The sequence below is a fragment of the Polypterus senegalus genome, chromosome 8 (assembly GCF_016835505.1).
Source record: "Polypterus senegalus isolate Bchr_013 chromosome 8, ASM1683550v1, whole genome shotgun sequence".
Taxonomy (NCBI): domain Eukaryota; kingdom Metazoa; phylum Chordata; class Cladistia; order Polypteriformes; family Polypteridae; genus Polypterus; species Polypterus senegalus.
Genome location: NC_053161.1, coordinates 15,097,512 through 15,121,169, shown reverse-complemented (window position 1 = coordinate 15,121,169; position 23,658 = coordinate 15,097,512). Strand labels below are relative to the sequence as shown.

The 23,658-nt window shown below is 37.0% G+C and overlaps 2 protein-coding genes across 27 annotated transcripts in view; one reads left to right on the top strand and one right to left on the bottom strand.

The window, feature by feature from the left end:
* The window catches only part of LOC120533808 (protein-methionine sulfoxide oxidase mical3a-like), a 457,937-nt gene that overhangs the window by 318,915 nt on the left and 115,364 nt on the right, over positions 1–23,658 (bottom strand). For 2 of the 23 annotated variants that reach the window (XM_039760785.1, XM_039760787.1), the window contains exon 1: positions 17,831–18,288. The exons of the other annotated variants lie outside the window; for them this stretch is intronic. The gene's annotated coding sequence lies outside the window, so the exon portion shown is untranslated. Of the gene's footprint in view, positions 1–17,830; positions 18,289–23,658 lie in introns of those variants that run through there. 23 annotated transcript variants of the gene reach the window in all.
* On the top strand, positions 17,004–23,657 carry LOC120533811. Of its 4 annotated transcripts, none has more exons than XM_039760810.1 (3): positions 18,402–18,582; positions 18,855–18,986; positions 21,573–23,657. In XM_039760810.1, the coding sequence occupies exon 3, from the start codon at positions 21,799–21,801 to the stop codon at positions 22,960–22,962; it is 1,164 nt and encodes a 387-aa protein (XP_039616744.1). In that variant the 5' UTR covers positions 18,402–18,582; positions 18,855–18,986; positions 21,573–21,798; the 3' UTR covers positions 22,963–23,657. The 4 variants fall into 4 exon arrangements, with proteins under 4 accessions (XP_039616746.1, XP_039616744.1, XP_039616745.1 ...); XM_039760811.1 differs by having other exon boundaries at positions 18,852–18,986; XM_039760812.1 differs by lacking the exons at positions 18,402–18,582; positions 18,855–18,986 and adding an exon at positions 17,004–17,021.

Below are 23,658 nucleotides of genomic sequence, written 5' to 3'. Positions count from 1 at the left end.
AGTTTTAGAGTGGAAATAATAGATCGTTATTTGGAACACAAGCATTTCATGTCTGTTCCGTTTCCACAGTAATCTGTGTCAACACATTGTTAAAACAGAAACATTTTTTATATTCTAGTAGTAGATGACAAAATGTAGGCATAAACTATATAATGTATGAAGCCTGATGTCCAAATAGCAAAGAAACATTTTCACAAGAATAACACAATTGCGCTTTTATTCAAAAATATAACTGCAGAAACAAAAAGCCGCCTTGACATGCGACATCGACAGCCGTTTATTGTAACTGCCTCCATGGTTCAATAGAATCAGTTCCCGCTTGGGAATCAAAAGGTCACAAGTTCGATCCTGCGCTACTCCGTTTTGAGAAGTAAACTGCTCTTAGTCTTACTATTTTAGAATAAAAGCATACATTTGATTTAAGTCTGTAACAGCCGGTGCAATTTATGATCCTTGTAAAGGTTAGCTTTTTTTTTTAATTCACTTTTCATTCTCTCAGTCACGTTCAGAATCAATCCATACAACCCCATCTGACACGGCTGTTTTCACATAAAGACGCGCTATAGCTCTGCAGTGTAACACGATGCATACTAATGCTCCCCCCGCCAACCGGGTTCTGACACACAAACGCTGGCGAAGCTGCCTTCTTCGTATCTCACCGTCACTTGCTTTTCTTTTTATTCAGTTTTATTGAGTGTTCCTGCCAGTCCCCGCATGTTGCTGTATGCTGTTTCTTTTGTACTCCAGGACATGCAGAGGAAAGAATGGTAAAGACCAGTAACTTCGGCGCTATATGCAATAATCAGACACTCCCTATCTGCCCGTGTCGTTCAAACACAGGAACATATATTGGTGTAAAAGTATAACAAAAGTGCACTTTTATTCAAGTGCACTTTTTCCATCGCCTTTTCCTGTAAGAAGCAATGTACACACTTCTCTCTATGCTGTGGTTTCTATTACACACCTGAAAAAAAAAGAGACAATACATGTGAAAATATCATTGCACTAATGCAATATTATTTGAAAACGAACAGGATCAGATCGGGTGTGAATTTATGCAGGAACTGGAAATTCTCTGATGCGGGACCTTCAGCCAGGGAAGAAAGTACAGTGTCAGGTGCTCAATCAGTGTAATAGGATCCATAGCACAGAGAGTTGTGTGCACTGCAACAAGTACACGTGTCGTAAATGTAGGAAGGACGGTCCTTGGGGGTGTGGGAACTGTTAATATTTGAATGTGATGATTTTATATAGCACGGAATGGAAATCAGCACTTCTTAGGATTGCACCATGCAAGCTGTCGTATCAATCGCCTACTGTAACTTGCTTTCTTTTTTCTTCGGTTATACAGGTAGTCTTGAATAAAAGTGCACTTGTTTTATTTGCGAAATGAAGTGTCTGCGTGCACTTTTTGTGGCATTACACGTGTATTGTTTGAGCATGCTCAAACACAGGAACATAAGTTGGTGTAAAAGTATAACAACACAACGGGCAGATGGGTAGTGTCTGATGATTGCATATAGCGCCGAAATTACTGCTCTTTACCATTCTCTCCTCTGCATGTCCTGGAGTACAAATGCGGGGCGGGGGTTGGGGGTGGGCGTTAGTATGCATCGTGGTACACTGCAGAGCTATAGCGCGTCTTTAGTGAAAACAGCCGTGTTGATTCTGAACGTGACTGAGAGAATGAAAAGTGAATTAAAAAAAAAAGCTAACCTTTACAAGGATCATAAATTGCACCGGCTGTTACAGACTGAAATCAAATGTATGCTTTTATTCTAAAATAGTAAGACTAAGAGCAGTTTATTTCTCAAAACGGAGTGGTGCAGGATCAAACTCGCGACCTTCTGATTCCATGGCGAGAACTGATTCCTTTACACCACGGAGGCAGTTATAATTAACTGCTGTCAATGTCGCATGTTAAAGCGGCTTTTTGTTTCTGCAGTTATATTTTTAAATAAAAGCGCAATTGTTGTGTTATATTTGAACCTTTTATGAAAATGTTTCTTTGCTATTTGGACATCAGGCTTCATACATTATATAGTTTATGCCTACATTTTGTCATCTACTACTAGAATATAAAAAACGTTTCTGTTTTAACAATGTGTTGACACAGATTACTGTAGAAACGGAACAGACATGAAATGCGTGTGTTCCAAATAACGATCTATTATTTCCACAAAACTCCACTTCACTCCCAGATACTCAATCAAGGCATGAGCTGGGAGAAGTTCGTGCACGTTCTAAATCGGTGGGGGGATGGAATAGCCGGCTGCTCCTAGCTTCTCTTTATCAACACATTTAGAAGACAAAGGGTGCTGGCGGAGAGGTGTGAAGGGATTTAAGAAGCGATTTAAGGTGGGACGGAATTACGAGTTTTTTCGTAGGCTCTGGTAATTCTAGTGTTAAATGGTGTGGATACTGAGTTTATCACTTTACAGACAGACAGAGAGACAGATAGATGATGTCTAATAATTGATGGTATGACGGCTTCAGGTACCCATTTACCACAGACATAAAATCCAAAACACAAATGTTTAAATTCTTAAATTGCAAGATTATGTGATCTTTTTTCAGACCTGAAGCAGACTCTGAGCTCCCCTTCTCAATTTTCATAACAATACCTGTAAGATCAACATTAACTATATTTTATTCTGCAGTGCTGCGTCTATGGAAATAGTTACTAATTACAGTATATATAATGCACAGCTTGAACATTCAGCAGACAGACCCTCAAACCCTTCCATATTCTGCATAATGCCTCTGTGGGAATTAAAAGACATAATATATAAGAGAGAGAGAGAAGGTTTTAAGTTTGAACCAATATCAAACATTATTACCCAACAGGCTTCAGAAATCAGTCTGTTTAATATTTGAAGCTTTTCAAAACTAGCTGTTCTAATAATTAAATTTGTCAAACAGCAAATATGAATTTCAAATGATTTGGCACTATGGCAAAAATGAAAGAAAAAGGGCTTTTAGTAATAATTTAAAATAGCTCATGTACTTCTAGATGGAGTGTGGTAGAACTTTTATGCAAAACACTTGATAGAGATCTTATTTTCTGCAGCATGGCAACATTACAAGCTACAACACACAAGGTTATTCTGCTCTCACACTCTGCAAGATTCTTCAGTGACAACTGGTAATACACTAAGCACAGGTATACAAAAACTTCCAAAGGCATAACCTTAAATAGGCAAATGTGACTTAACACTTAAGCCAAGGCCATGTAAACAAGCTAAACACTGGAACATTTCAAAATGTACCTGCAGCTGGTGTCAAACGCAAAATTTGCTCCAAAATATTAGCATACCACAATCAGTCAACTGTATCAAAACAAAACACCAACCAACAATGACATCAACACAAAAAAGCCAAATGATCACTGCTTGTGAATGCTTTCACATCTCAAAATAATTTGACATGGCAGTTGTAATTTGATAATGACTTTGCCAAGTGCATCTGTGGGAAAAGTTTATATTTTGCTTTGGTTCTTGAAAGTATTGCCTGTAATACTTTAAAGCAGACTTTTTTTTTATTGTTACTGTAATGTACTGCAGTTGCAAAAGTACATTTTTTCACCCTGATATTTAGTATGCGTTCAGGGATTAATGTTTATTTTGTGCTGTAGATTAAAGTTGCCATTGCCATTTTGAAATTGTAAGGAAAATTCATGTTGTTTAGATGGAATGGTATTACTTAAAATAAAAAATTAAAAAAAGAAGATGAATTATTTTGAGTTGCTCAGAAGATACACCAGAATCACAACCAGTTATCACTCTAAAAAAAGAAAGATTACATTCAGATGCAGAGAGAATTAAATTCCTTTTATTAGGATTGTTTCTTCATTAAAAAAAACATAATCCAGATTAATTGCACAATTAAAATGTTAAATCAAAATTAATTACATATTAATGGACAATTTATCCTTTAGTTCCTTCAGGCAAAATAATATTTTCCTATGAAGCAGAAATAACTGATTAATTTCTAATACAAAACAGTTTTAAAAATCATTTACCTATCCAAATTAAATTATTCTGGCTAGTTTATTGAACAGCTTTGTGTAACAGAAACAATGCCCAATAACACCACACACACACACACACACACACACACACCACAACCCAAACCCCGAGGATGCCATAATATTTAGGAAAACCAGTACGTATGGTTTGAACTATTATGATGCAACATAAAATAACAAAATATTAAACAAGTTGCATACAATTAAATATTAAAAAGCAAACACAGTCATGGTTCAGCTTCTGTGCACAATCAGGACTATTACAGCTCAGGTTGTGCTTAATTACATGATATACATGAGATAACCCCACCGCTGTTACCTGAAAAGGAGGAGTCAATTAGACTGAAAATATGTATAGATTAGGCATTTAAAAAAAAAACCAAGGACAGAATAAAAAAAATTCAAAATAATTTTCATCAGGTTATTTACTTAGAGGTTTTAAATTGCACATTGTCATATAATATATTGTTTATGAATCTTTATTAATATCTGCAAATTCAGACCTTCTCTAACAGACTATGCTGTACAACTTCTGGTCCAGACTTTGGTGATGTCATGTCTGGATTACTGAAACTCACTACTAGCAGAAGGACCCCCACCTGCCATCAAACCACAGCAGGTAGTTCCAAATGCAGTTGCCCATCTAATATTCAACCAACCAAGATGAGCGCATATCCCTACTCTCATGTCACCATATAAGCTCCCTGTAGTAGAACACATTAAGTTAAAAATCCTTCATGTTTGTCTAAGACGTAGTCATGTACCTGTGGATACAGAGACACTGGTAAGGTGCTAAACACCTTCTCGCCTACTCTGGTCTGCCAGTAAACAGCATCTGGGGATGCCACCTCTGCATGGTATCAAATCTCAATCCAGATTCTATTTTAATGTAGCTCCAGTGAAACAAGCTACCCACATCAAACCAAACTTCTAGCTCCCTCAATGTGTTTAAAAAGCAACAAAAAACTTCATAGTTCTGAGAATATCTGTCAAATTGTTATGAATGTTTTCCCCTCTGTGAATATCTGACATATTACTAATGTTATGTTATGCTAGCTTTATAGCTTTTCACTTGTGTCGATCAACTTTTGTAATCTGTTCTACTACACTTGTTCAAAACAGTCCCTAGGCTGATGTAACTTAATTTTGTTAAGCTCCTTTGAAAGTTGCTTTGGATACCAGCATCTACTGAGCAAATAAAGTCTAACTGTCTTAACCTTCAGCTCAAATGGATGGAAATATCCACATGCTGAGGTTGCATTAATTAATACTGGCTAATGTAGGCAACATGTAGACTATAGTAGGTGAGATTAAATTAATTAAACAACAACATACTGTACTATGTCTGCTTTGGGTAAAATCTGAATTACATTTATGGAGTCAAGTGACACTTGCAGCATGCTGTTTCAGGTCAGATACTGTATTTCTCCAATGGCAAGCATATTCATCACCAGGGACAGTGCTGACCCATACATTTTCTGTCTCCCACTTAACCCTATACCTTTTTTTTTTAAAACCATCATGATGGCAAAAATGACACAGATGTACAATCTCAATCAATCTTCGAGCAATGTTTATTTGTCTGCAACATTAGCACAACACAAAAATGAAACTTGTTTGCTCAACTTGTGTAATTGATTTGATTCCAACTGTTCAGATGTTAGCCTCTGCACTTTGAAGTGCAAGTGTATATATGAAACAATGTGCATGAAAATACAAGACAAATCACATCTCTTATTGATTCAATATGGTACATAGCATTTTTTTGTTCCAATATGGGACAATCCAGTATTATAACAGAAGGATAGCAACTACTGGTGTGTGAGGATGAAGTTCATTATCAAGAAAGAACATAGGAAATGATCATGTTCCAGTGACCTGTTATTATTAAAAGACTTGGATTAATTTGCCACTACTTCATTAACAATGTGTGAAACGCAGTCAAATTAACAAGATTAAATAAAAAAAATGAATTGCCAAACTTTTTTATGCGTTAGCAGCTATTAAGTAGTTGTAAATTTTATACAGATGCATGACTATTGCCAAAAAAAAAAAAAAATGATATATCCTCCAAGAGCAACTTCTCCCAACCATCCAAGAACAGTTTGATGATGAACAATGTCTTTTCCAGCATGATGGAGCACCATGCCATGAGGCAAACGTGATAACTAAGTGGCTTGGTCCATGGCTAGGAAACCCCCCAGACTTTAATCCCTTTGAGAATTTGTGGTCAATCCTCAAGAGGTGGGTGGACTAACAAAAACCAACAAATTCTGACAAATTTCAAGCAATGGATTATGCAAGAATGGGCTGCCATCATTCTGGATTTGGCTCAGAAGCTGATTGACAGCATACCAGGGCAAGTTGCAGAGGTCTTGAAAAAGAAGGGCCAACACTGCAAATATTGGCTCTTTACATAAACTTAATGCAATTGTCAATAAAAGCCTTTCATACTTATGAAATGCTTGTAACTATACTTCAGTATACAATAGAAACACGTGACAAAAAGATCTAAAAATACTGAAGCAGCAAACTTTGTGAAAACAAATAAATCTCAAAACTTTTGGCTATGAATATATATCGCTCTATTATAAAAAAAAAACCTTGCGACGAGACGTGATCTTTTGAATAGAGACAGACAAACAAAGACACTTTCACGTCCCGCGAGACTGTCAAGTCGCATCATACTTACAACCTTTGGAAGCAAGTCCCGTGATACACATGCAGAGCAGGATAGAGATAATGGAAGTAGGAAAATTCGAAAGTCTCAAAAAAAGGAGAGTAAAGATTGCATAAGTGCAAACAAACAGAAAATATTACTCGATGAAATAAAAGAAGAGTACAAAGAGATAGAACAGTGTTTGAGGATGTCTGGGGGAGAAGAGAGACGAAATGCAGATCATGCGGCATGGCAGCAGCACCAAGCCAGCAGCTGATCAAGCAAAGAGGAGGTACAAACAAAAAAAAAAAAAACTTATTTGTTTCCCATTGTATCACCATTTAAGAGGGGTTTCGGAGGAGCGGTCGCACCGTTTAAGAGGGGTTTCAGAGGAGCGACCATGTCTCCATAGGGCGCCGTTCAGCCCCCCTCTTCACAACGGTGCGTTGCAGCTTGAAAATTACTTGGACTGTTACCTGTACTCAATAAATTTGTAACTGTGAGATAACATTATATTCTGCAACGTACCATTCAGATATACGAGGGGGGCTTTTATTTATGAGTTATACTAATGAATGAGGCTGAGTAGTACACTTTTTAAAAGTGATACATCTCATTATCTTTTCATCTGTTCTTACAAATGTGAGACGATTCAAAGAACTACACTTATTTGATTGGTAACATTACATCACTTTAAAAGACATATACTGATCTGTTTCTGATTCTATTCCACTATGGGATAAACGTGGCAATAACGCAAGCCTATTTGTGCATTTTTTTTTGTTTTTTCCCCTATACTTGTGTACTGAAATTCTTTTTGCACAAACACAAAAGTATTCCAGACATGACTTCTGAATTTGTACAGAAATATAAATTCTTGTGACATCCTCAATACATACATACATACATACATACACACACACACACACACACACATTCAAGAAACCAGTTTGAGATGATCTGAGCTTTGTGACATGGCACGTTATCTTGCTGGAAGCAGCCGTCAGAAGATGGGTACACTGCGATCATAAAGGGATGGACATGGTCTGCAACAATACTCAGGGAAGCTGTGGCATTTAAATGATGCTCAATTGGTACTATGGGGCTCAAAGTGTGCCAAGAAAATATCCACCACACCTCACCACCACCAGACTAAACCGTTGATACAAGGCAGGATGGATCCATGCTTTTGTGTTGTTAACACCAAATTCTGACTGTACCATCCATATGTTGCAGCAGAAATCAAGATTCAGGAGACCAGGCAACGTTTATTCAAACTTCCATTGTTCAGTTTTGGTGAGCTCAATCGAATTGTAGCCTCAATTGCCTGTTGCTGACAGGCGTGGTACCCAGTTTGTTCGACTGCTTTTGTAGCCAATCTGCTTTAAGGTGTTGTGTATTCAGAGCTGCTCTTCTGCATACCTCATTTGTAATGAGTGGTTATTCGAGTTACTGTTGCCTTTATATCAGCTCGAACCAATCTGGCCTTTCTCCTCTGATCTCTAGCATCAACAAGGCATTTTCGCCCACAGTTTCTGAAATACTCAGACCAGCCCTTCTGGCAACAACAACAATGCCACTTAAGTAATTTAATTCACCTTTCTTAACCCTTCTGATGTGAAGTTTGAACTTCTGCAGGTCGTCTTGAGCAATGTCTAAATGCACCAAGTTGCTGCCATGTAATTGGCTTATTAGATATTTGCGTTAACAAGTAGTTTAACAGGTGAGTGTATGTGTATGTATGCATGTATAAACACATGTATGCTACACTTATCAGAAGAAATTGTTGTTATCATGTTCTTTTTCTTGAATTACAACTTCATGCAAAAAAAAAAAAAAAAGGCATCAGGTTGTAGTATCTAGAGTTTTACCTCTCAGGGTATTCCAGTTTTTCTCCCTCATCTCAAAAACATGAATGTTAGGTTACCTGCTGACTTCATATATGGTCTGTATGTGTGAGTGTGCACTGCATTGGACTGGCATCCAATTAACAGTTCTTTTGGGAATTGATTCCAAAGCACCCAGAATAACTGCTTGCTGCGTTCCATCCTGAAATTGATAACCAGGTTAGAGGATCATAATCAACCCTAAAAAAAAATAAATAATACCACCTTATTTAACACAGCAGGTCCGTATTTCTTGATTTTTTTCACTAAACTGACAACATTATACATTTATTGATAATATTTTTTCTCATTACAAGCTAAAAGATAGAAAAGATTTTTGGTAAAGTCAGTGGACATAGTAGAATATCTGCTGCAAGTAATATTTTTGGGCCACACAAAACCCATCTTTCAAAACTCCATGAAACTCAGACTCTTTAAAAACTTTAGGTTAATACTAGGCCTGGGAAAGTTAACAGGTTAATTTTTGCGATTAATGTGGCCTGTTTAACACATTAAAAAATATTATCAGAGAAAAGTTGATAAATAAAAATTACGTTCTCTTTTTTTCCACTTTATGTTTCTGTAACAAGACTGAATCAATGTCACATCAATTAAATAAGTTGTCTTTGAGTTGCACTAAAATCAAAATTAAGTTTCTCTAGTATCTCTATATTTAACTTGCCAGTCTGCCAAGTAGCTTACAATGCTGACTGCTCTAATACAATGACAAAATTCTATGAAATAGCATAATGATTATCCCCACACATGATTCAAGTTTGCAGTATGTTTACTAATTTATGCAACAAACAAAACATAACCATGCAAGTAATGCACAGTGTCAGTTGTAAAGTGAGATAGCAGCTACGGAGATATTTTTTTTTAGTGTGCCAGGAGCAAAGGTACAGGTAGAGAAATGTTTTCCAACCTTTCTGTGGCAGCACACTTTTTGTAACCCGAAAAATCCCAAGGCACACCACAATTCTACCAACCACAAAAGCATTAAATGTATACATGTGCTATACTGTCCCAAGAGGAGTGACAAGGGGGTGGCAAAAAAAGCAGCTAGAAGATTGTCATTTGCAGTCACAGCACTTATTTAGCACTTTGGACGCATTTCCCAGCTGCTTTGATCCATTGTCTACTCATACAGGTGGTCCTCTCTCTGCCTCACTCCACTGACCCTGGGTCAAAAGCAACTCTTATGCCCACTAGCCCTGCAAAGGTTGGTTGCGAATACGCACCCAGGCAGACTGACAACCCCAAAGTATTCTTTAAGTGCTGTATTTGCAAAATGCCAATCGCAGAGCTGCTTTTCACTCAGCTTTTAGATGTAGACCCATCCTCCTCAACCACCTTAGGAGCTTGTCTCTCTCAAGTGTAAACGCAGGATCACTACACTTACTTCCACGGTGCAGCTGTGGAAAAACACTTGTGTAAAGTGTAATTATCAAGTCATTGATGGTTATGAACAATTAAATCAGTCTTTAGCAGAGCATTCGGAGTCAACAGCTGAATCTTGAAACGAGACTATTTCCAAGAGATTTTCTCAAGTTCCACCCTCCTGTCAACCATTTACGGTTAACGGCCCACGCCCACGGTCCTCTCACCTCTCATTCATGTGAATGTTTTTGTCAGACACAGTTCCTGCACTCTCAGCTCTTATAAATTTTTACATTTTCCCTCACTTTAAGTTCCCAAAAAAAGAAGACTTATTATGTCCAAATCTTAATGAAGAATTTCATTCAAAAGAGTTATCAACAGAAGAAATGAGTACACGGGCAATCCTACCACAGAGAAACGATGAAGTCAAACGAATTAACGCAAAAATTGTTGATCAGTTACATGGCAAGTTGGTTAAATGCATATCAATAGACTATGCTGAAACAGTTGGTGGTAATTGTGCGGAAGATGAAAACATCAACTTAAAATGTCCCGTAAAATTTTTAAAACCGTTAACACCATCCAGTCTTCCACCGGCCGATTTACTGTTGAAAGAAGGAAATTTTAACAAGCGACAAGAAAGGTAATGAAGTACATCTTCTGCGGAAAACATTAGACACCAAAGGAGATCTTGATATGCCATTCGTATAAAAACAGTTTACAGTTTCCCGTTAGAATAGCTTTTGCTATGACAATTAACAAATCACAGGGGCAAACCTTTGAAAAAGTCGGTTTATTAGAGAGAAACAATATTCACTCACGGGCAGTTATACATTGCGTTGTCACAATGTAACTCCAAACACAGAATCAAAATTCAAAGCGATACTGATGAAAAGTTAATTCCAAATATTGTTTTTACTGATTTTTACAGTAAAAAAGTGTAAGTTTAAAAAGTATTTGCATGTTAATTTCAAAGCCAAACAGAACAAAAACGTATAACGCAACGAATACCTCTAATGCAACATGAAACAATTTTCTTTCAATCTATTACGTTTTACTGTTTTTTACAATGGTTAATTACTTGCTGTAATGTAAAATAGTTAGGTCTATTATGCATATGTAATAATTCCAATGAAATTAACAATTTGTTTAAATTGTACATCCACTTCCCCATATGTGAACAGCACAGCCGCAAAGTGGCTAGCACATAGTGCCTGCACGGGAGTTGGTGAGTGAAGCGAGCAGGGGGCAAAGCCCCCTAGTCTAAAGTAAAGGGAAAAAATCATGTCAAGCTACCCTCATAATAATATATTGCTCTATTTTCATGAAAATATAATTATACTATTTACTATAAAGTTGGATCAATGAAAGCTTAAGTGTACAGTAACATTATTGTACAGCATCCCAACTATATGCAACAGTTTTATTCTGTTCAGCTTTGGTAGCAGATCAAGTAAAATAGATCACTGGAGACAATTTCTTGCTTTATAAATTCATAAATGTTAAAGTCGGATAAATGGGAGTAAAGTCAGAACAATAAAATACAACATCAAAAGGCAGAAGTACTTAAAGGAACACTCCACTCAAAAATTATATTTTGTATGCGTACAGAGTACTAATATTCTTACTTGCATGTGCTAGTCAGCATGCAACATTCCCTATGTTACTACAGTGTAAATATGTAAACATTTAAGATTTTATTTGAATACAAAACAATTATGTTAAAACTTGTGTATTTGCACACTGATTTGAATAGTTTCTGCAATTCATCCACATATACACTTATACATATATCCATATACACTTTACATAAGTAAGGATTGCCTTGTTATTATTGATATTTGTTGAGTCAGCAGGTATTACGGAAACAGCAGACTTGCCCCAAATCAGTTTTTAGCTCTTCTTAGAATATGCCAAGAATGGCTTGGGGCATTTAAGACAAACCATGTTGTTCAGGTAACTGATGTCAGGCTTTATTAACCTTGAATTGTTTCAAAGAGGGTCATTTCTTACAAAGACATTAGAAATGAGCATTTCAATGTAACATTTCTTTCTGTGTTACAAAACATGCTCTTTTAACCTGCCCTCAATTATTTTCTCACAATGCATCTAAGAGACTTCAGGAGCAGTACAACAGCATTTTAAAGACACTGTGTTTCTCACTTTAAGTGCTGCACTATATATGCTATTTTTATGTGTTTACAGGCATATAAAGAAAAATAAGAAAATTGCACTTTACCATCTCATTAAAAAAAAAAACCTTCCATTAGGCTATGTATAGACATTACAGTACATACATTGTACTTCCATTTGCACTTTTGTTAGGAGAAAAAGAAAAACCTGGAAACAAGTTCTCCACCTGCTATAGTGGAGTGCTATAGTATTGGCCAAGCTATGCATTTAAATGGTGAGGTCTGCATGCTCACTTTACTTACAAATGCCACTAAGGGGCTGCACATCAGGATTACCTTACAAAGGCAGTATTTAGCAAAGGAAACAACATGAATCAACTAAGGGATAAGGGAATGTAGAGCCATCCATTGATTAGCAGAGACGACAATGAATATCACTGACTGGTCATCACTGATGATATGTACACTGCTAATTAACAATAGATCTGCAACAATCCAGGTAAAACTCTTGAATAGTACACCACTAGAGCAGTGATTGTCAATGGAGAGGAGTACCATAGTTTTCAACAGAAAATTACCTGTGCTACTTGTTGAGATCTGTTCAAACACATGAAGACATGTCTAGCATATCTGGTCACTAATTATATTGTTTCCCAGCATGCTTGCCTACTGTGACTTTACAACAAAGCAATATCAAACCACAAGACTACTACCTTCCTTTAATGCCAACAAGACTTCAGCACCCTTTCCATCATGAACCCAGACTAAGGGCTCAACTTTCAGCATGGGTTTCCAGACATCCCTACTATTTAATAAAAATCATGCATGATTTATTTTATTAAAGCCGAAAAACGTCTGCTGTGCTTCCAAGGCAAAAAAGGCTTTCATTAGGGGTGTTCAATATGCATAATCTACAACAATATCTTAATTGTTGTTTTAATGATGTGCAAGCCCCACAGTGCCCAATTTAAATGAAAGATATGCCCCTTTGCCAGTGATTGAGGGTTAGAAGCAGATCTTCACTTTAAATGTACGGCATTGTAGGAATTACGTCTTCTGTGTTTAAATTCAACATGCCCGTTTTCAGGAACTGGTAATAATATTATAGCAAAAAAACAAATACATACATTTTGGACGTTTTGACCATACAAATTGATACCAGACATGTGGATTATGCAACACCAATTACGTAAGATTTTCTTTTTTTTTTCTTTTTTTCCTTGGACATTTTACTTCTTTTTGCACCTTCCAACACTGATCATCAGTGCCGTCGAGTTTGAATATTCAATATTTAATTTCTTTACGAAAGCATTGGATTACATTTTTTTCTAGGCAACCACTATAGACATAATGAGGTAAGTAGCATTTAAAAAATATACAATTTGGGAATAGTAGTTCCTTAAATATGTTTCCATTAATATCATTACTAAGTAACAGTTAATATACTATTAAAAAGGACTGAATTGTATCTAGTACAATAAAGGACTTTTTTTTTTTTTACAAACACATTTTTGAAGGATACAAAACTATTCTCTGCTTATTAGTGTTACCAAAACCTCAGAAAATAGATATTCTTTGTCAATGTCACACACCCTAGCTTTCATTATTGCCACCTTTACATCATCACAGAAAGTATATAGTTTATAAATAAAAATACATGATACATGCATGCTTTGAGAACGCAGTGTTTTGACTGATCACCTGTCAACTGAGTGTCAAGATTATTTTTTAATACAGTGATATACACAACAATAATAAACTTCACATTTTTTCAATGGACTGCTATAAATGTGGCTACACTTAGCCTTCCCACCATCCAAAATTTGACAAAGTCTGATCCAGTTCAGGGATATGGTGATTACGTCGGTGGCACTGGACACAAAACAGGATCCAACTTTGTACGGGGCTTCAACCTCACATACATTTTTATTTTGGAGTGATTTGTAGATGAATGTATTTAGTTAGTGTTACAAAACTTCTATATTGCCCAGACATTTGTTAATGATTTGAAGCACAACATTAATCTCTTCAGTAATATGACATGGAATGTGTTAATGAAAGGAAGTGCATAATCTCACGGATGTGCAATTAGTACTGAAACTGCACACTTGATTCCTGAAAAAGGGTCAGTAAACAAACTTGGATCAATCATTCGGTTTTTGAAAACAAAGTAATGTTTGTTTAGTATAACAAATAAAATGTGAATGAAGTACATACAGCATGTGTTTGAATGGTATAAGGGTGAAAGGGATGCCATTTTCATTGGCAGCCTGTATACTACATTAATACACAGTTTTAAGCAATAGCAAAGTCTTATTAGTTATGTGAGGTACCAGGAAAACAACAGAACAGAAACTGCTTTAAATTCAATTCTGAAATAATAATTTTAAATTAACAGGTTTGATTTCACAAGATTAGCCTTAAATTTGGGACAAACCTAAAAAATTAAATAAAGAGTTGGAAAAATAAAGTACTGGGTGTGACATATGAATCTGAATTATTTTGATTTGTCAATTAAATATTACTCTTCATGGGTGTTGTGCACCTTGCTAATGTGTCCCTCCATCCAACTTGGGGATGAGGTCATTATTTGAGATAAGGAAGACAGAAGTTCATAGTTTCAAGGTAACATAGTATTACACTCCTAACCAACACGCCAAAGAGTGGTAATACATTGAATGCTGATCAGCTCATCTGTACTGTGAACATGTGATGGTATTATGCCTATGAGCATATATACTGATATAAACATAAATACAAGAGCAAATGTCAGAGACATGACAAAGTTTGTTTTTTTCTGACATAGTATGAAAAGTTTACTTTTACAAAACAGTTTGTATAAATGAAAACATCCTGAATTTTCCTGGTATTCAGTCATTTTGCAACAATGATATAATAATACTTGAAGTTTAATGTTTAGAATCGATTTTACACAGCATTTACTTTTCAATTAATGGAGACTAAATGTCACTGAATAAATTTAGGGCAAGCATATGGCAACATAAATCAGTCAGTGACGATTATTTAATTCTTTACATAAACTACACTAAACCACTGAATGAAAATTTCCCAATTTGTTGATAAAACAGGAGGAAATCCCACCTCTTGGTCACACATGAAATTCAAGCCCCACAGACTAGCTTCTAATAAATATCATGTACAGTATGTATGGGATGCTGTGGAACACCTCATCTTTGCAGACAACTGCCTCATTGATGGGCCAGCCACACTGTCTTTGAATGTTTTTGTAAATCCTGCACGACTCCATAGTACAACAAGCAGTCAAAAGACATTCTGAATAAAGATTTTTTTAACTCAACAATAAAAAATGTACATTTCTAGGACAAACTTAAAACCATTACAATTATCTTACTATTATTGCTTGAAATCTTATCAGTCAAATATCATCCTAGTACACTACAAGCACAGTACATTTTCATGCTTTTCTTCCCATTTATTTTTAAATTAATTAATTGTAATTACTTGATATTTTCAGTGTTACTAACAGAAACAAATGTAAACCAGAATCGCACTACAATAATTACATTTAGCAAATAAAACAAACTTGAATTGATATTCCTGCAGATTATAGGACGGGAGTTGTACATTACACAGTGCTACTGCCACAGCCAGATCTTGTATCTGGGTGATTGCATGCTGCTACCTACTACTACTACTAGCTAATCTACTGCCTGGATGAAAGAATATTTTTCTAGCTAGCAAGGACTTTTTTTTTTTATACAGCAAATCTCTTGGCCACTGCTACATATTTTCCTTTAAACATATGTGTTGCACTTACATTGTGTTTGTGTAAGAGTTCTCTTTAAGTCACCCAAAAAGGTGTTTAGGGATGTGGACTGTTCTGTACAAATATTTATTCTTAAAGATGTACAGGTCGCCACAAACGCTACCCAACTCAAAAAAAAGGGAGAAATGTGGTTGGGTTCAGATAGCTTACCATTTTTCTATGGGTGACTTTCTTATGTATTACAGTCACAATTAATTCATACTTTATGATTTTACAATGCTTCAAACAAAATGTGTTTAAATGATCTCTACCACTAATTTATTTAATCCAGATATTTAAATGTAAAACTGTGTGTGCAAACTACTGACAATGACAGCATTTACAATTGTACTATCACTATTGTCACTCACTGAACAAGTGCTCTCTGCAAATGGACTGGCATAACCCAGAAATGATTCACGTTTTTAATCTGGTGCTTTCATGACAGGCTATTTCCCCCATATTGGCGTAAGTGCTTTTGGAAAATAAACAGAAATTACAGTATTTGATATTAAACTGTGCTAGTTGATTTTGAAGGTACATTTTGTCTAACCTATGTATATAAAATGGTCACAAAACTGACAAAATTAAGTAAAATGTATCAAAAATCTTCAGCACCTATGGTTATCTTATGGGGCATAAGAAAATAACCCGCTTCCTACATTGTAAATACACCGAGTATATAAACTCATCACAAAATAACCGATTTTTAACTGTCCGGTATTTGATCGTGTTTCCCTCCATCCAGTTAGCGATTTGTTAAAAAATGTTAACTGAAGCTTTTTTATTGATTTTTTAATTTTTTTAGAACAGTAACAATAAACACTTTGGAAGAAAGTGAAGGTGATATCTAAGAAGCAAGTTAATTATTCGAAGGGGGGAAGCCGACATGTTTACAGGGTGGAGAAATTTCACAACGGTTTAGCCCGTGACATAAAGCCAAATGAAAGTAATACATTGAGTATCTAGAAAATAAGTCCATGTGTAGTTAGTGTGCTGATGGGCGATATGACCCGACCTTGCTAAGGGGTTGACACAGACACACGTTAAGTGGAACGTATTTACACTTAAACAGCAAAGCACCCAAGCAACGCGAAGCAAGGTGGAAAGCAATCCACTAAACATTCATCATTTACGTCGCTCCTAAGAGGTGAACTGAAAAAAAATTAAAACTTCACTGTATCTGTCCGCGCTGTCAAAAGGCACAATAATTATAATTATGTAAAAAGTTAGTTCGCATGTTCGTCTTTCACAACCCACACGTCGTGAGAGCCTGAACAGAGCCGTGCTATAATTGAATCCTCCTCCAACAGCGGAGACAATGCAGCTCTCTGTCACTTATTTGTTTCATTACAGCTATGTCTCTAAACTCGAGGTGCCTGTACTGTTTGTTTAAGCTGAGTGAGGAAAAATGGAGGGAAATGTGTCAGGGCCGAAATCAGAAACCACACTGGAACTCAGTTAATGACTGCCGAAGTAAACAAGAAGCCTAAATGTAACTCAGCAAATCGATCCGCTCCGCTGACAGAAGACACTTAACTCCAAAACCGCAGAACGTTGGTTCAACGGAAGGTCGCGTACCTTGATCGCCAGATGCGCAATCAAACGGCTCCCCGCGGACTGCAACTGATGATATCCGCTGAAATGGAAGGACTACCAGCCAAATGCGCAACATTTCTGTTTAGCTGTTGTCCGTCAGGGTAGTATTATCTTTAGCTACTTGCATACTGTCTATCTCCCAATCCGTCGGTTAGGGCCACGTTTACCACAGTTTACTTGCACAAAAATGCTAAACACGTCCTGAAAGCAGTGTGAACACAAGTATCCTAACAAAAAGTAGATGATGATTGCAAAAAATAACCCACCACAAATTCGCTTCACAAAAGGGCATGGAAAGTAAAAAAGACTGAAGCGTACAGCATAGAAGCACCCGTCTACCCGGTAAGGTCAAGTTCTTACCTCAGACACCTCCAATAGAGCGCGCCCAAGCGGGACGCCCAGTCGCTTGCAGGAAAACGTTTCTTGGTTACATGTCACATTCAAGCCCAAATTATAAATCCACAGCCGCTGTCCACTTTAGCCTTTGCTTGCCAATGAAATTTATGTTATTCTCGGCGTTCGTGTAAAGAAACTTATCTTACAACAGCTTCGCAATGTTCCTGTTAGGAATTCCAAGTTGCTACCGCTGCCCGAAACTTTGGTAAGTGCGAGGCGCTACTACAGCGTGTTGGGACGGGGAACATTTACATCGAGAGGGAGAAAGAGACAGAGATCGCAAAAACAGAACAACAGCCACTTGACCCGAGAAGAATACTATCCACTTTTGCAGTTTAATACAAAAACATGATGGGACATAGGGCTTTATGTGGTAAATGTCTCATCTAAAATAGTGGAATCCGTTCGATTACAGCGGTTTCAGAAGTCCACCCCCCCTGCTGCGTGAGCAACTTCCACGATGCCCAGAATGAAGGGACTTTAAAACAGAACGCGATTGGCTGTGTGGAGAATTTTGGCTCTGACCATTGGACGAAGGGCATGTAGGAAATGCACACCATAATAGGGAAGAAGCGTGTTAGGATGGGAGAGCTGTAGATTGCAGAAACATTCCTTCCTTGCGGAATAGTGAAAGCGTGTTACCCATACTGCCTCCACCTATATGGAAACCTGCGAACGTGCAGTACTGGCTTAAGGCAAAAGAACAATGCTTTCAGGTAATTTTATAAACAGAACAATCTGAAAATGCTATACAAATATTAGCAACAAAAAACATTTACAAAATTTGAAAAGACAAATAACACCGCACAGCTAAATAAAGTATGCAAAAAACTAATTGTTGTACAACGTATTTTCCAAACGTGTACGTTTTAGTATATGTACAGATAGATGAATGCCATTCAGTGTTAAGTTAAGTAGCCGTACGTTTTTTACGTCTATTAAAATGGTAATACCATACCGTTTCCTAAACCCGCTCATTCCAAAGCAGGTTCGCGGAGCTGGAGCCAGTCCCAGCAAATATAGTGCGCAAGGCAGGATCAACCCCTGGAGAAGGCGCCAGACCATAAAAGGATGAACACACACAATTTCGTCAGTTAAGAGTCGCCAAACCACCTAAACTGTAGGTATTTGGTCATTTCTAATCGAAATAAAATCATTGTTTTTAAGTATTTAGGTCGCTGCATGTCAGTACTGTCCCCTCACTGTTTCAAGTACCGTATTGCTTACTGGCAATCAACGCATGCTCCTAAGCTCTCTCGCTCTCACTTACTGTCAATCTTGAGTTCCCACATTCTCCCAATATTATTGTGTGTTTTCTTCAGAAACTCCAGTTTCCCTTCACATCCCAAAAACGTGCAGTTTAGATTAATTTGCACCTCAAAATGGGTCCAATATATATGTCAGTGTTTGATTTATAATGTTCTTTGATTAAGTTATTGTTAAATTGTAGACAGTGGTTATCCTTGCTTCATTATGAATCCAGGGTTCTGAGTTTGAATCCTGCACCAATTCATTGTCTGTGTGTATGTATTCCTCCCATACCCCAAAAGACATAACAGGTTATGTAAATGGCAATTTCAAACTGGCCTTATGTGGGTTTGTGTGTATTTGGGCCCTATGTTGGACCGCTACACTCAGTGGTGCCAGAGCCAGGCCCATGCAAACCTCAGTTGAATAAAGCAATTGTAGATAATTTATATAATTGAGCGTAGCGGTCCAACATAGGGCCCATATACACACAAACCCACAGAAAGCCAGTTTGAAATTGCCATTTACATAACCTGTTATGTCTTTTGGGGGTATGGGAGGAATATACAGTATACACACACAGACAATGAATTGGTGCAGGATTCAAACTCAGAACCCTAGATTCATAATGAAGCAAGGATAACCACTGTCTACATTTGGATATTATAATTCACAACACCAATAGTTTTTGTTTCCCACTGTCTTGCACAGTCTAAAAAAACTGTAAAACATTGTATAAGTAAGTGTGGTTGTGGGTAGTACCATGTAATGCAATGAGCTGCTATCCATGCAGGATTGGTTCCTGCCTTGCACTTAATGTTGCTGGGGTAGGTTCTATTCCCTCAGAAACCTAAACTGGATATAAGCAGATTAAAAAATTAATTGAAATTGCTGTATTTTTTATGATGCTATTTAAATCTCAACATAAACATCTAAGAAACTTAGAGCAAAAGTTCAATTTTTTCTGTTTGTAGTATTCTGTATTTACATACCATATGATTATTTGCTAATTTTATATTTGATTATCCACTGTATCATTTAGTAGTTTTGCAGTTAGAAGTCTGTGCAGTGCTCTCAGCCAGCCCTTTGAAAGCCATTAAAATATGTCCTTTTTTTAACATGACAGCACAATGTTGCAGTTGTTAGTGCTGCTGCATGGATCCGGTACCATGGGTTTGAATTTGGGGATCCAGTCTTTGTCTGTGTGTAGTCTGTTTGTTTTCCTTGTGCCTATGTCGATTTATATATATATAAATATATATATTATATATATATATGTATATATATATATGTATATATATATATATGTATATATATATATATATATATATGTATATATATATTTATATATGTATATGTATATATATATTTATATATGTATATGTATATATATATTTATATATGTATATATATGTATATACGTATATGTATATATATGTGTATATATGTGTATATATATATATGTATATGTATATATTGTGGAGGACTGCCGGCTTAACATGCCGGTCCTCACCCCCGGGCCGCCAGGAGGAGCTTTCCCGACAGCAGGATTGTGCCCCGAGGTCCAGCAGGGCCTTATGGACTAGTATTTATACGCAGCCCAGTTGGATACCTTGGGGACCACCAGGAGTCGCTGTGGGGGGGCTTATGGGCTCTGTGATGCCTTATGACCTGGGAGTACATCACGGTCACGTGACAGGAAGGAATGTCGTGCTTCCGGGTTAAACTAATGGATTGATTGCCCTGACCCGGAAGGAGTAAGGAACTGTGGACTGCTGGGACAGGAATACCTCCGGGTCAGGGGCTATAAAAGGATGACGGCTCAGTCCAGACGCTGAGCTGTGCTGGGAGGGAGAGGAGCAAAGTGTCTGGGGGAGGAGGAGTAATTAGTGTATTGTGTTAGAATTGGTTTATTGTTAATGAGTAGTGTGGAAGGTGCTTGGTGCACATTTGTGTTAAAAAAATAAAGAGTCTTGGACTTTTACCTTGGGTCTGGAGTTGTACCTGAGGGTTCAAGGGAGCACTAGCGCCCCTACTGCCACTATATATATATATATATATATATATATATATATATATACACAGTATGATGCATTTGTGGTATTTTGCTAAGGGATGTGAAGTACATATGTACATATTTCATAGTATATGGTGTGCAATATTCTATGTGGTGTAAAGTATGTAACAGTGAGTCTTATCCTACAGGCAGTATCATCACTTTACCTCTGATATGAATATGGGTCACGTTCTTCCTGCAGGTATAAATCATGCCTCTCATCCTGTGGACTTTAAAGGAAAAAGTTTACTTGAGAGCACCTTTTACATTGCTGTGTATTAAATTATGAAGCATTCAGATCTACATAAATAGCAGATGGGTGATATAAAATTCATTTTACATACTTTCTGCTGTGTGTAACATTTTGTATTTGAATATCCACATGTTTCCTTTCTTATGTAGGTTGGAAGAGATTTCTACCTTCAAGGGAAGAAGGACTAAATCAGCTGTGATCCTTAATACTGAACAATGTTGGAATCGAATCTCCTTAATTATTCTTGCACTATGCCTTCATTACTAGAACTCCCTTATTTCAAGTACTAAGAAACCACTAAGTTCTGTGCACAATTTCCATTTCTGTCTTTGCAGAGGTGAAATAATATTAAGAATACTTTCCAGGTTATTAAAGATGGAAGAGGCTTTTAAAAAAATGCAAATTCAAGTAGCAAATACTCAGAGCACACAAGCAGAGCAGCAGGTGTTACTCAACCAATTGCTGGTGGAACTGAGAAGAATTCAAGCAGTGTTGCCCAAAGCACATCCTCAATCTACAGTACAGCCACCATCAGGAAGAACAGAGACACTGGAACTTGACATTATTCAACCTTCACCTCTGCTTCAGAAGATGACAGCTGGGGAGGATTTTGAAGCCTATTTACAGACATTTGAGCAAATTGCTACTCGGTCTGGCTGGCCAAGATCACAGTGGAGCAAGATACTGGGTCCATTTCTGACTGGAGAGGCTCTAAAGGCATATAATGAGCTGGAGAATGAAAAATACAAAGACTATGATAAAATGAAAAATGAAATTCAGTCCAGATTAAGAATCTCTTATGCCTTAAGTGGACAGAAGTTCAATGAATGGAAGTTTCAAGTTGGTAGTTCTCCAAGAAGCCAGCTGTTTGATTTGTGGCATACTGCCCGAAAATGGCTAGAACCTGAAACTCTGGACAGGGCCCAAATTGTGGAAAGAGTTGTCATTAACCGCTTTATTCAAGGACTCCCTGAATCCTTGAGAGAGAAATTTTCTGCTTTAGATTATTCTAGTCCAGGAGAGCTTCTTGCAAAAGTGGAGCATACTGTAGCTTCTCAAGCCATGAAAAAAGATCTACAAGTAAAGAAGAGGAACACCAGCCCCAAAAGACTTCTGAGATACAGTGGAAAGATTGTGCCAAGAGCTGGAGTATTTGACGAAAGGTTAAGGGTGTGTGATGGTGGAAAACACAAATTAAGTATCCAAGATCTAGAGAAAGAATCAAAGTCATCAAATAGTACAGACTGTTGCTTCCGGTGTGGAGAATATGGACACATTTCTCCCCACTGTCAGCTATCTGAAGAAGAGATGGACTGTAGCTTAGTAAAAAGGTTTAACACTTCTCTAGCATATGCACTAAGGAACAGTCAGCAAGATAGACTGACATCACCACGCGTTGTGACTGTCTCTTTAAGTGGAACTTTAACAGAGGCTTTAATAGACACAGGGAAAGACCATAAAATAACCGAAAAATCCTTCCTGCCACAGACAACTTATCACAAACAGAAGCCTAACAGCTACAGAAACTCTGGCCTATGACAAAAAAGACAATGTACAAAGATGGCATTACTGCCATCTTATTTACAGAATGAGGGAGGGAATTCAGGAAGTACTTTGGCATACATAGCACCTAAGATGAATCTGCTTGAATAGCAAGACAGATATAATTCCAATAATCATTCTTCTTACAGTTGCTAACACGACAGCTACAGTATTTAACAGAATGGTTAGAGTGAAACTAGCCTGAATAAGGCATTTTTATTTATTTAATTAATTAATTCATTTTTATTGTTCAGATTAATTGTGCCATGCTTATGACATGTATTTAAACATGGAACAGAAAATATGAATTGGAGTACATTAATAAAAATGTTTTTGTTTTTTAATTGCAAAATATAATCTTGTAAAACCTGTGTGATATCTGTCATGCCTTATGAAGTCATTGCGACTGCTCCTCACTCAGACATTATATACATTACAAGTAGTAGGTGGAAATGGCCACTGCTGGTAATACAGTAATTTTTCTGATGTGCAGAAAATAAACCTCGACTGGTCGGTTTGAGCTACATCTGAAGGAATTGTGACACCTTGAGCACTTGTGTTTACATCAGAACACTAAGGCTTATCTGTGGTGTGCATTATAAAACAGATTTTGCTGTTTTTATCATTAGTATTCTAATTACCCTTCCTAACCTTGCAAGGCCAATGATTTTATACCACTGGTGGACACTAAAT